This window comes from Podarcis bocagei (assembly GCF_964188305.1).
Source record: "Podarcis bocagei genome assembly, chromosome: 9".
NCBI classification, from domain to species: Eukaryota; Metazoa; Chordata; class Lepidosauria; order Squamata; family Lacertidae; genus Podarcis; species Podarcis bocagei.
Genome location: NC_138134.1, coordinates 55,174,506 through 55,188,482, shown reverse-complemented (window position 1 = coordinate 55,188,482; position 13,977 = coordinate 55,174,506). Strand labels below are relative to the sequence as shown.

General features: G+C 43.1%; 1 protein-coding gene across 1 annotated transcript in view; it reads left to right on the top strand.

Moving 5' to 3' along the window:
• The window catches only part of ENPEP (glutamyl aminopeptidase), a 57,356-nt gene that overhangs the window by 28,732 nt on the left and 14,647 nt on the right, over positions 1–13,977 (top strand). Inside the window, exons 5-10 of the mRNA XM_081207533.1 lie at positions 340–494; positions 1,609–1,722; positions 2,420–2,554; positions 3,825–3,890; positions 11,666–11,731; positions 13,559–13,710. Of these exons, the coding sequence (XP_081063659.1) occupies positions 340–494; positions 1,609–1,722; positions 2,420–2,554; positions 3,825–3,890; positions 11,666–11,731; positions 13,559–13,710 (688 nt within the window). The remainder of the gene's footprint in view (positions 1–339; positions 495–1,608; positions 1,723–2,419; positions 2,555–3,824; positions 3,891–11,665; positions 11,732–13,558; positions 13,711–13,977) is intronic.

The window sequence follows — 13,977 nt, the reverse complement described above, 5'->3', positions numbered from 1 at the left end:
TAAGCTCTCCAAAATGTTAAGCATAGTTGCACCCATGCTGTCATAAGGGGGAATGTGAAATTGGGAGCGGAAGAACCTGGTTCACCAGCATCAACCTGGCATTTCAGCAGTCCAGACACATGTTGAATGTTCTGCTGAGTCAGACCAAGGGTTCACCATTGCCTATACTGACTTGCAGCATCTCTGGGGGGGTTGAATTCCAGGACCTTATGCATTTCAGAGTTGCAGGGAGCACAAGCAACAAGCTGAAGTATTTCTGTTAGATGCAGCAGTTCTGTGACTTGAATAAGATAAATGAGCTTGAACACTCATGGTAAATGTCTCTCTTTTTCTATCTAGACAAAATAGCCATTCCAGATTTTGGCACTGGGGCCATGGAGAACTGGGGTTTGATCACTTACAGAGAAACTAATCTTCTTTATGATCCAAATGAATCTGCTGCTTCAAACAAGCAAAGAGTAGCGGCTGTGGTTGCCCATGAACTTGTTCACCAGGTACAGCTTACATAGCATCTTATCACAAAGTCATCAAATGTTAATATTTTAGTCAAGGAAATAATGATTCACTTATGCCATCTATTTTATTCTGTCAGATTTTTCTGCTTTCTTTTCAGCTGCAAAATAAGTGGATTCTTTTTAAAGCTTTGAAGTACTGAAACATATTTCAGATGATGGTTTTGTCTCATTTTCATCCTGTATCAACAGCACTTCATTTGCTGGAGATTTACTGTTAGGGGCTACTACAACACAAAGCTGTAGTGAGACCACACCCATTTTTGCTGCTACAAATCATGATAAATTGCAGTAGCAATCTTCTCCCATGGGAAAGTGGAAGAGAAAGGAAACAATGCCACAGTGATGTGAGCAACATCTCATGCATCAGTTGAATTAGTTCACCCTAGAGCTAGCCCTACTATTAGGCAGAGTGAAGCTGGGTGCCTCAGGTGGTGTGTGCTGGGGCTGCAGATAGGAAGATGATAGTAGACAGAGCTTTGTGCAGGGATATTGAGCCAGAGTTCAGTTTTGATTGCATTTTAATGAGCAACTGCCTAATTCACACTTCTAGAACCAATAAGCGAAGTGTCACACAGCTATCCTGTGAAATTCACACTTCTCCAAATTTTGGATACAGTTCTTGAACTGATGTGTACCAAAATGTATTTGGGGGAAAGTCTACATACTGTAAAATGCATGCATTGGTGAAAATAACATTTATTTAATCATTTATTTATTAGTTATTTTTCTCAACCACCCTTCATCCCATAGGACGTCAGGGTCCTAACAAACAAAATATAAACAGAGCAGATAAAATACAGACATAATTATATTAAAACTCTGTAAAAAGAGCTCAACAGAACAGTTCAGCAATGGTCTCAAAAATATCCAATACCCCAATGCCTCCATTAACATATCTGTTTTAAGCTGGTGCCTAAAAGTCTTCAGTGAAGTGGACAGCATATCTCCATATAAGGAACCCTTTCATCTATTAATTTTGACACAGCAAGATCTGCACAATAGCTGTATCATGTAAATATTTGCTAAGTTACCATAGAGCTATAACCTGTATAAATAACGCTTCTCCCCTCCCTCCCCCTGCTTCCCATTGTAGTGGTTTGGGAACATTGTGACCATGGACTGGTGGGAAGACTTGTGGCTGAATGAAGGATTTGCCAGCTTCTTTGAATTTCTGGGGGTCAATGCTACAGAAGGAGATTGGCAAATGGTAAATATTAACTTTCTTACATTACATTATATTACGTGCTTATATTGTGGTGTGGAGCAGAGGCATTATTATTACTGATTTATGTAGAATTTTTTGGACTGATAACATGGGGGGAAATGTTTTATCAAAAACTCAAAACAAGTCACAGGTATAGTGTAGAATAAAGCATGTTTGTTTGTTTTTAAGCCATGGCGTGCTACCAAACCACCCACTATGACCATGTCTTTTTCATATTTCCTTCCCCAAGACCACTAAGTTCTTCCTCACAAAGGGCCACAAACTCTCCCCTAGCCTGCAGACCATCCTCTCTCCAATCTACAGTTTTCCAGCAGAAGGAAAACAACATATCTCTTCCTATCCCTCCCTATTTTCCCCACTCCAGTCAGAAAAAGCTTCCCTCAGTGCCAGGGAGAAAGAAACGGAGGGAGGGAGGAGAGCTCACCAGGGGTTATGGAGGCACCTCCCCTTCCTGTCCTTCTCTTCCCAAGATTATCCATACAGACTCTGAGGTAGAGTCCTACAAGAGCCACTTTCCAAGTCTTGGCTCAATCTGTGTGCCTCTTTCACCCCTCGAGGTTCAGATTGTCATCGCAACATGATGACAGACCAGTAGAAATATTAAACAGAGAGGCATAATCATTTCTTGTAATCTTATTCAGTGTATTTTGCTCCATTTTCCCTTCATTTTTCTTTACAGATGGACCAAATTTTGATTGAGGATCTGTTCCCTGTTCTGAAGGAGGACTCTTTGATTTCCTCCCATGCTATTGTAGTGAATGTGTCTTCTCCTGATGAAATAACCTCTGTGTTTGATGGCATATCCTACAGCAAAGTAAGGAAGAACTTGTCTTCTCTTTGATACAATGTCAAGAAGGCAGACACAAAGTCAATAGTGTTTGAGTTGATATGTCGCTCTTCAGGAGATGAAGCTTGAAAGAAGTTGGTTTTATAGCATCTTCTGACAATGTGCTTTGGCTTCAATGCAGAAGATACTAGGACAAGTGGAAAAGGTGGCTTCTTTTAATATCCAGATGGTCAAGAGCAGGGAAATTTGGAGTTACATCTACATGAACAGACCTGGAATTCTGCATTGTAGTAGAAAATGTGTACATACAGGAAAAATATCATACACAAATGTATATGTTAGGAGAAATTTGCACTAATGAATTTGTGTGTGTGTGTGTGTGTGTGTGTGTTTTAAAAAAAGCAAACTGATGTGGAAATGTGGAAAAGTGAACTTACAACTGAGAGAGAAACTGAGAGTAACTGAAACTGACAGATCCGTCCATCCCAACATACAGCTCTTTTTCCCAATCAGATTGCCACAAGCAAGGGTGTGGAGAACAAGCAAATGGCCATAAGCCAAAGGGTTATGTGAACTGGGCCTTACTTGAACACAAATGCAGAAGGTCAGCATGCCATGTGAACCTGGCTCATGTTTGCTAGAGAATGTCTTCACTTAGGAATCTTTTTTAAAAGCAACAACAACAACCTCACATGCAAACTTAAGCGCTCACACTGCTTCCTTGTATACGTAGGTATGTAGTGTTGTATGGGGCTGGAATCTTCTTCAGACTAGAATTTCTGAGAACTTTGGCTTTTGTTAGTGTTGTCAGAAGTGGCTAAACATTTTGAAAAGCATCTGCAGGCAGGATCTCTTAAATCCACAGAAAACAAACAAAGTCGCAGGCAGAGCTATTTGAGGCAGAAGGGTAGGGCTTCCTTTGCTACCAAGCCATCTGCCTTAACACAGGCGGCATTTAAGGTAAGATGCAGACAAACCACTATGAATTGCTTATGGCTGAAACTGGGTGATTTGTGCCTACTTCTTGTGCTCTGTGGTTTTTGGTTCATTCTGGGTTGTGTTGACTCTCACACAGTAAGGAGGAAGGCTATGGGCTAAGGAGAGCAGTTCATAAATGTAAGGCATTAAAAATATGAATGATATATTGCTGTGCTATGCATAAATAAGAGAATCAATCTTTTATCCATGTATTTTGCTCAGTCAGTCAGACTTTTTCAAGTTTCAAGAACATGGCTTGATTGATACTGGTATAGTATCAACTGATAATTGCTGATAATCCCAATCTCTGCTTTCTTAGGGAGCATCGATTCTCAGAATGCTGGAAGACTGGATCTCACCAGAAAAATTCCAAGCTGGATGTCAGGTATGATCTACTCAGATTGGCGTAGAACAGGAAAATAGGGAAATGCTTAGTAATTAGTGTGCAATCCTATGCACACTTCCTTGAGAGAATAGGTCCCATTGAAAACAATAGGCCTTACTTCTGAGTAAAGTTGTTTAGGATTGTGGTGTGGATCATTTTAGGGAATTTTGATCAGAAATTTAGAGAATTATTTCACTTACTTCCCTCTAAAGCCAGATGGCACAATCCATTTTGGTTCACAAAACAGGTCTTGGTCTTCTCTAAGCATCTTCTCTGTGATGACATCTCCAAACAGCAGCAATTTGAGTTTATAGACATGTACATAAGACCCTTCCCCACAACTACTGTATGTCTGTCTATCAGCTTCTCTGTTACTATATATATAAATCAATATCAGTTCATTTCCTTCTGATACACCCTTCCCCTCAGTCTCAGGGCTCTCACCCAGGGTCCAAACAAACTCTCAGCTCACCCACAAAAGCTTCACAAGGAGCGTTCCCAGAAACAGCAGGCACCACCCTAGTCTCTCACTCTAGACTTGCTTTTTATGGTCAGGCCCAAGGTGGGTGGTACTTCCTCAGGCTGCCCATAGCTGTGTCCCATTCAGCTTTACTCTCCACATCCAGTGCCAGGTACAACAGGTTTGTTGAGTTTCCCAGGGGGACCAAAGGATAGGGAGATGACTACCCTTCACTCACAACCCTTTCTTCACCCTCTGTCCCCTCCTCATTCTCCAGATGTTTTAGTGTCCCATGGCAGGGCTTATATGGACAGGCCCATATAACCTTTTTTAAGGTTCTCTCACCCACCTGAAACTTCAGGCCCCACCACCACCTGGGGGGGGGGTCAGGCAAACCTGGAGACTTAAGGTCAGCCCTGAGGGTCTGGAAACTGCAATGCCCCTTTTGACATGTGACCCTGCAGAGAGTTCAAAGGGTAGTGCAGCCTTTGGCTTGAAAAAGGTTAGCCATCCCTTTCCTAGAGGGGTCTCCAGTCATTTCCTAGTCATTATAGGCCATTTGTGTATGCTTCCTTTAACAACAGAGATGCTTGCTACCAGTGGTATTTTTCTAGAAAAAGAGGAGCCAGAACTCAACATGACTGTCTCCTTTGTTCTCTTGTAATGGCGATGGCACCCACCTGAGAGGTGCCAGAACTGAGTTCCGGCAAGTTCCAGCTGATGAAAAGCCCTGTTTGCTACCTTTATCAGGACTCTGGTTTGAGTCCCAACTTCCATTTTTTGCCTAAGAAAAATGTGTGCCTTGCTGCCTTTAAAATATACTGTAGGACTGGTGTGGGGAAGCTTTAGATGTCAGGAGCTGCCGACCAATAGCTCCCATGATCCCTGTCTATTGGCCATGCTTGCTAAGAGTGATGGGAGTTGGAGTTGAGCAAAATCTGGAGGGCCAGATGTTCCCCACAAGCACTGGCTGCACTAGTGCTTAAATGAAATTATTTACCATACCATTATATTGGGTCATTGCTCACTGTTACATCACAGATGCATCTAGTGCCCACTGCCAGAACTGAGATCAAAGTGATAAAGGCATCCAAGCCTTTAGGATATTGCATTCTGCCATCACGGTTCCTATGCTAATACAGAAAGGTCAGCGTTGCGGTGAATGTAGCCTCCCACCCTTATTTCTGTACCATGGTTGCAATCCATTTGCACTTATAATTCACAGTCTGCTATAATGTAAGCTTGTGCCGTATGTATACGCTGAAAGTACAGAAGTAGTTGAGAGTGAGACAAACAGTGCCATCTACTGTCCCACTACAGCTAAGTCAGGAATGTACCAGGAAAAAATGGATGATGTTATATACTCAATGTAACAGTTGTAACCTATCTGTCAAATAGCAATTCTAATGTAGAGAAATGGATGACTTTTCCAGTCAAAGTCATCCATATTAACTGAGGTGGTAGTAGCGGTAGAGAGATCCAGTGCTGCTGCTATTGCTGCTACACACACACACACACACACACACACACACACACACACTTTGGAACTCCCTTCCTATTGACACCAGGCTTCACTATTTTCTCTTTGGCACCTACTAAAAATGCTTTTCTTTAGACAAGCCTACCCAGATATGTAGAGTGCTGATGTGTGTTTTAATATGCTTTTAGTTTATTTCTGATTTCTTTGAAAGTTTTAAATAGTTCTTTTAAACTGCTTGTGCCAATTATTTTATTTTATTTTGTAAACTTCTTTGAGGGTTTGGGGGTTTTTTGGGGGGGTTGCAATCAAACAGTGTATAAATTTTATGAAATAAATAAATATACCAGAGAGTTTCAGAAGAAGCCCTCTTCAGACAATCACAAAACCAAAATATGAAAGGCAGTGTTTCTCTACCTCTCCCCCGCCACTAATACACCATCACTGTTTCTGCCACATCATTCTCAGGAACTTCTAAAAACTTCCTCCATGCAGTTAACCTTTCGTGGCAGAAAAGCCAACCAACTACATGGGCAGAAGCTTTCAAACACATTCCTGGGAGTGATGCAAGAGCAACTGCAGAAGCAATGCCAACCACGCCAACCAGGCGTGCATTTAGGGAGCTCGGTCCACAAATAGCTATTATCCAAGCATATGAGCTTGTATAACACATAAGGAGAACACAGGAGTATGTGATAAGCCCTGCTGGATCAGACACATCTAGTCCAGCATTCTGCTCCCACAGTGGCCAAACTCATGGCAATGGGAAGCTCAGAAGTAGGCTAGATGTTCAGTGAGTGGTGACTTACCATGGTGTTCCTGTAACCACCTGACATATTTGCCAGCTATGTCATCCTGCCAAGTGGTAAGAATCTGATTATTTTATCATTATCATCATCATCATCATCATCATCATCATCATCATCATCATCAAAAGCAACTACACTTGATCATTAAGCTGAAGAAGCAAAGACGTGACAGTATTTCCTTTTCCTCTTGGCAAATATGATCAGCTATCAAACTATGTGGTTACAAGCGCCCTGTGATAATAGCAATCTGGGCATGTAACTATAGCCACCAAAAATGTACCATCCAACAAAGTGGTTCCCACACATCCTCCTTATCAACTATTGTAGTTTTTGCTTTATAGGACACACTTTTTCCCCTCCAAAAATTAAGGGGAAATGTGTGTGCGTCCTATAGAGAGAATGCAGGCTCCTTGGCTTCAGCAATAGCAACGTGAAGCCTCCGAAGTGCAGTGGGAGCGCTCCTGCTGCACTCCGGAGGCTTTGCATTGCTTTTGCTGAAGCCTAGAGAGCGAGAGGGGTCAGAGAGCGAGAGGGATAGCCGCCTAAAGCCTTCGGAGTTCCTGCTGTGCTCTGCAGGCTTCAGGTTCCTTTCACTGAAGCCAGGAGAGCAAGACTCTCCTGACTTCAGCAGAGAGGGAGAGCTGCGCAGCGCCCCTTCAGCCAAGAGGGAGGAGAAATGGAAGGGGCTTCGTTTCTCCTGCTGCTTCGCTGAAGGGGCACTGAGCAGAGAGGGGCGGATTTTTTTTTCTTGTTCTCCCCCTCTAAAACAAGGTGCGTTCTATGGTCCGGTGCGTCCTATAGAACGAAAAATGCGATATATCACTTTAAACCTGACCTCAGGTATATGATCTAGAAGAGGAGGGGGGGAACCCACCCATCTCAATTAAAAACCAAAGCACAGGGGAGGGGGTGATTTAAAAAGACAATTCAGCAGAAACACAGCTGTGCTCCCTGACAATACAATCTAGAGTGAAAAATAAACTTCTCTCCACGCTCCAATCTTGCATGTCTGCAGGATCCATTCTTTGGTCCCTGAAAGCAAGTTTCAACGCTTTCCAAAGGACAGATCTATTTTTTATCCAGCCTTGACATTGGGAGTCAGCATTTTCCAGCCTGACACATTTACTAGGCAGTGCATTAGCACTAAAGAGCTTGGAGAGAGAGAGAGAGCGCTCTGGCTGTGTTCTTTTTTGTTTACTGAGGCCCACATGGTGTACCTGGATTATAAATTCCTGTCTTGGTAAATGGATGAGTGTTATTTTAAGATGTGTTCTCGAATAATGGGAATATGAGCTCAACCAGGGTATAATGAGAACAATCTGCTCTCTTACATAAATAGCTTTTAATTGGGGGGAATAATTAAGGTCAATGAGAATTGCATTTATAACTGTTTAATCAAGGACAGATTTAAAAAATAACCCTCAAAAAATCTCAGATCCCTTTCATTCATCTTGTACAACTTTGCTGTATAATCATTCTGGTCACAGATGAAATTCTTGGGCGACCAGCATCTTACACCCAGTGATCTTGGAAGCTCAGCATCCTACACCTGGATCTTGCACATCAAGGCTGGGGAACCTACAGCTCTCCAGATGTTGGAGGACTACAACTCCCGTCAGCACCAGATTTAGGGCGGTGCAAGCAGTTCCTCCTCACAAGGCACGGAGCCAAGGGAGTACAAAATATCCTGTACTGCCCTTGAGAGCATGCATAGAATAGAAAGCGAGAGGGAGGAGGGCATGAAAATAAGAGATATTTAGGGAACACACAACATTTTGTCCTCATTCAGGATGCCATATTACCAAAGTCTGTCTCTGACCCTATCATACTTAACCAGTGTCTGTGGCGGCTGAGGTTGAGGGGTGTTGTGGTCCAACATTTGGAGGGCCACAAGTTCTTCATCTTGGCACACACAATCATTCATTTTATTTGAATGCCACTTTTCCACCAAAGAACAATGCCCAAAGCGACTTACAACAAAGAAACAGATATGTATTTCAAACATTACACAAAAAATCCTAATAACATAGCAGAACAATAACACAGTAACATTTTCACAATAACATAGCAAAACAAAAATATTATAACATACCAAAAAACAACAACCCACATTTCAATACTGTAAATAGAACAACATGCAGCATCCAAAAGCAAAAATAACAAGGGAGCTTCACAGTTTCACTTTAGTCCTAGAAACACCCTTCTTGAGATGTTGCTCACAGTCCCTCTCCTGTAGCAGCTATGTAAGCAGCAGTTTGTTCAATGGAATTTACTTCTGACTGAATATGTTTAGGAAGCATCCATGCAGTTCAATGTTATGTGAGGAAGAACTTGATGATTCAGGCCAGTGGCCCATCTAGGACAGCATCCTGTTTTCCCCTCAAGTAGAACCTGAGTGCAATAGTCCTCCTGCCATTCCCAGCAGCTGGTACCAAGACACATGCTGCCTCTGACCATGGAGGCAGAACATAGGAGAAGGTTACAGATAGGTAGCCGTGTTGGTCTGCCATAGTCAAAATAAAAAAATTCCTTCCTGTAGCACCTTAAAGACCAACTAAGTTAGTTCTTGGTATAAGCTTTCGTGTGCATGCACACTTCTTCAGATACACTGAAACAGAAGTTGCCAGATCCTTCTATATAGTGAGAAGGTGGGGAGGGGTATTACTCAGAAGGGTGGTGGGAATGGGAGATTGGCAGATAGCTGGGATGAGCCTGTTGACGACTCTTAACGACTGTAATAGGTCTTACAGGAAAAGGCAAGGGGTGAGAAGGTGAGAAATGGCTTAGTCATGTATAATGAGATAAGAATCCAATGTCTCTGTTCAGACCAGGTCTCTCCATTGTTTTAAGTTTGGTAATGAGTTGCAATTCAGCAGCTTCTCTTTCCAGTCTATTTCTGAAATTCCTTTGTAGTAAAACAGCTACTTTGAGATCTTGTATAGAATGTCCTGGGAGATTGAAGTGTTCTCCTACTGGTTTCTCTGTTTTGTGATTCTTGATGTCAGATTTATGTCCGTTTATTCTTTGGCGTAAGGTTTGGCCTGTTTGTCCAATATAGAGAGCTGAAGGGCCACTGATAGCCTTCTCCTCCATGAATTTGTCTCATCCTCTTTTAAAGTCATCCATGTTTTTGGCCACGAATGCCTCCTGTGGGAGCAAATGATTTAACTTTGCCCTCGGTGAAAAAGCACTTTCTTTTGCCTGTCCTGTATCCTCCAACAATCCTCCAGCTTCATTGGATGCCCATGAGTTCTAACGTTAGGAGAGGAGAGAAAAGCATTCTCTATCCACTTTCTTCATGCCTTGCAGAATTGTATACATTTCTTGCATGTCAAGGGTTGGTTCACACTTCTGCTGTGCTTAGAAAGCACTGGTCTGAGCGGTTTTCCCTTTGCCCCTCTCCTTACCAAGGGAAAAGCTGCTCTTTAGCAATAGATTGGAACAAATGGCAATCCGGGGGAAACCCAAATTGTCATTTTCTCCAATTGAGCACTAAAGGTAGCAGGGTTTATTGGTTTGTTTTGTTTTTGCTTTTATCGTGTATTTTGTGCTTTTATGTTTCATTTTTATATTGTGAACTGTCCTGAGATCTGCAGATGAAGGGCAGTGTACAAATCTTAATAAGAATAAGAATAAGACGGTTTTCCCTGGGGGGAATCAGAAGGACAAGAGGACGTGTGGCTAAGCTCTCCCATGCCTTTCCTCTAAATTAAGTAAAGGGGCCCCTGACCATTAGGTCCAGTCATGACCGACTCTGGGGTTGCGGCGCTCATCTCGCTTTATTGGCCGAGGGAGCTGGCGTACAGCTTCTGGGTCATGTGGCCAGCATGACTAAGCCGCTTCTGGCGAACCAGAGCAGTGCACGGAAACACTGTTTATCCTCCCGCTGGAGTGGTACCTATTTATCTACTTGCACTTTGATGTGCTTTCGAACTGCTAGGTTGGCAGGAGCAGGGACCGAGCAATGGGAGCTCACCCCATCGCCGGGATTTTAACCACCGACCTTCTGATCGGCAAGTCCTAGGCTCTGTGGTTTAACCCACAGCGCCACCCGCGTCCCAACTTCCTCTAAATTAAAATACTACAACCTTCCCCAGGAGCATTTCCTATAGTGTTCAGTGGGAACCTGAATTTCCTAGAGAATCTTGTCCAGAGCACTTTTATTTCCTTTAGCCTTCTCTGTGCTTTGGAAACTTGCCTGTTGCTTGCATGCGGGTTTTAAACTGACGACAGCAGCACGTAAGTGAGATATACCAACAGTGACACTCCCACTCTGGCTAAAGACATGATGCCGCACTGCTCAGAAGGTCTCTGCATGGTGCATGGCTGGAATAGGCAAGAAGGAAGGAGATTAAGAGGTACATCTGTTACGTTATTCAAAGCCACCCTCAGATTTTTGAATCATGCCCATGAAACAACAGGAAGCCAGTGCAGACTGCAAAGTTGCAGTTGCTGATCCACAGAGTCAGGAAGGTGGCAACTGCATGCTGCAGAACTTCTAACTGTTAGAATTCCTGCTCCATGATTGCAGTCATAGGATTTTTGTCTATCACATGACAGTATATGTTTTGACTCTACAAAGTAGGAAGTGACGGAGACAGGATGTTTGTGTTACTGTGTTCCTTGAAGTGGGACTATTGTCCTTTGTTCTTTTTCTCTTGGCTGTCTGATGCTAGAGAGAGAGAGAGCCATGTTGCAGAGCTCCGTGTGTGTTTATATGTAAATAAAGTAGATTATCCAAAATGCTGAGTTGCTGAGGTCTGTCACATGCATGATGCACAAACTCTGCGGATCCCTAAGTGTGCCGGTGTCGGTTAGCATCGGTCGCTGTGATGTTCGGGCTGAAGAAAGCTTATGAAGTTCTCGAACGAGCGACCAGGAGGGAGAGAACATGCCAGTCGGGCATGTGTCTCTGCCAGAGTCCTACTCGAGTGTAGGCTCAACTCCTGACACTAACATCAGACCATTAAAGCTGCTGAGGTGGGTGTTCATACTAATATTGAGTAACTGTTTCCATTTTCTCCAACAGAAATATTTAAAAGACCATGAATTCAAAAATGCAAAAACAAGTGACTTCTGGAAAGCACTGGGAGAGGTATGTGTATGTATGACTATGAATCAGTACAAATGTTTGTATTATTTTATTAGGGACAGCCTCCTAGTCCCACTTCCCCCATCTTTCTGCTTGGCTAGGAAATCTAATCTTAAAAACAACTTCTCTCCATACATTTTGAATGCATTGCTTCTGGCTCACACAAACTCCCGCTAAGTGCGACAGCATTTCTCAGTAAGAAAATGCCTCAAGGCAGGTGGATAAGAAGAAAGCCATAATGAAAATAAACTGCAAAAGAATTTCAACGTATTGGGCATATCTGTTCAGCATGCTTCATCCATAACCTGCCCTGCTATTTTTAAACAAGGAAGTGGCTCACCTGGTGGTGTGGAACTGCAGCAATAGGCCTCTTGCAGCAGTATCTCCTAGTGGGAAGGACAAGGAGGTGGCAAGGTCAGAGCTGCACAGACAACCTGCAGGAATGGCACTGCCCCACTGTCAGGAGGCTTATGCTGCAGCTCCACCCCACTAGGTGAGATTCTCCTGCAAGAGCAACATCAAGTAACTTACACCTCTTAAATAAGACTGCTGAAGTGAAGAAAGCTTGGGTTAACCAGGAGTGTACTTTTCTGAAAGTACCAGCTCAGTTCTGGTTCTGAGAACAAATTCTAGGGTTCATAATGTGCTCAGAGGCACCTTGTTCTTTAATTCTGACCATAAGCTTGTTCATACATTACACAAGTGTTTTTTTTAGAGTGTACAGCTTTGTGCAGCTCAGCTGTTGTATACACAGATGCACTAACTGTACGCTTGTTGGATGTTACTGTGCTCAACTACTTGTGTACAGAGTTGTAAATTTGTTGAATGGAACATGTGAACACGCATATATTTTTTGCTCCTGGCTCTGGCTGGTAGATCTTGAAGCTCTAGTGGTTCCAGTGAATTGGTTCTAATGAGCCTGAAGACTGCTCCCCTCTGGCCTATTGCCTTTTATCAGTGCAGTCCTTGCTGTCCTGATAGCACAATTATGGAGAGGAGAAAAGAGAACATGAACGAACCAAGAAGCACAGATCACTAGGAATGGATGTCTGGTGGCACTCTTGAGATTCTTTTATTCTTCTATCTTTTTAGGGGGGGATAGAAGCAGTTTGACTAAAAGTGCTAAGCAAGACTCGGCCAAAAAGATACGCTCTTCTTATCAACCCCAGTTGGATTCTCAGACCCTTTGAAACCCTTTTTTTCCTTTAGGACCATTAATCATGTGTGTATGCGTTTAGAATGAAGCTGTCAGACAGCATCTCAGGCAGATTCCCTGTGGCTTTCATAGCCACAGTGCATGCAGACAAGTAGCCATGGCACTTTCTCCCATCACTGTGGCACACTTGTGTGGGTGAGGTTGTTGCCTACAGAGCCAGAGCTTATATCTGGGGGGGGGGGGGAATGAGATTTCTTCCAGGCACCTTGCCTCTGGCAATGTCCAAATCCCTCTCCTTCCTTGCGTTATACTAATCATAGCAAACATCTTCATATTGAATTTGCTATACTTCCCCCCACAACTTTCATGGAAGGAAAATATGAAAGATATTGAATGCTGTCACCTAAGGTGGCTTTGTGATATCTTGAGCATTCACCTCTGCAGGAACTCCAAAATGTTGCCATCTATGCAAACAGTGTATAACGACTGGCTGGCCTTTCCTTGTTGTTTACAATCAATAAATACTGTTATTTAGACCAGCTATGCCCATGCGTTTTCCAAAGCCAGCATTTAGAAGAGAAAACTGTAGGTTCTCACCTCCTGAGCTGAAGAGTAATATCCTTCTTCAGTCTCATTTTGGTGTTCTCAGCATGATCATCCACTGTTATTCTTAGGTAAGTGGTTATCCTGTCCAAGAAGTGATGGACACCTGGACCAAGCAGATGGGCTACCCCGTGCTGAACGTTCTTCCAAACTCAATGATCACACAACAGCGCTTTCTCCTGGATCCCACAGCAGACCCTTCCGAGCCAGCTTCTGAATTCGGGTACAGTTTTCTCCAGTAGATGAGTATGCATTTTGCAATGCCAATCAGAGACCAAATGGAGATGTTCTGCTTCTCCAAAGGCTTTAAATAAAACAAATCCCCTCTCCCCTAAAAGCTGTGCATAATTTTTTTTAAAGCTGCATTGAAGTTGGGTCTATGTAAGTACTCTGCCACCTTGGTAGCACTGGGCTCAACTCACCACAGCAGATGTGTGCCTTAATCCTTTTTTGTTGGTGTTGTTTATTTAATCTAGCCAAACTATGGGCC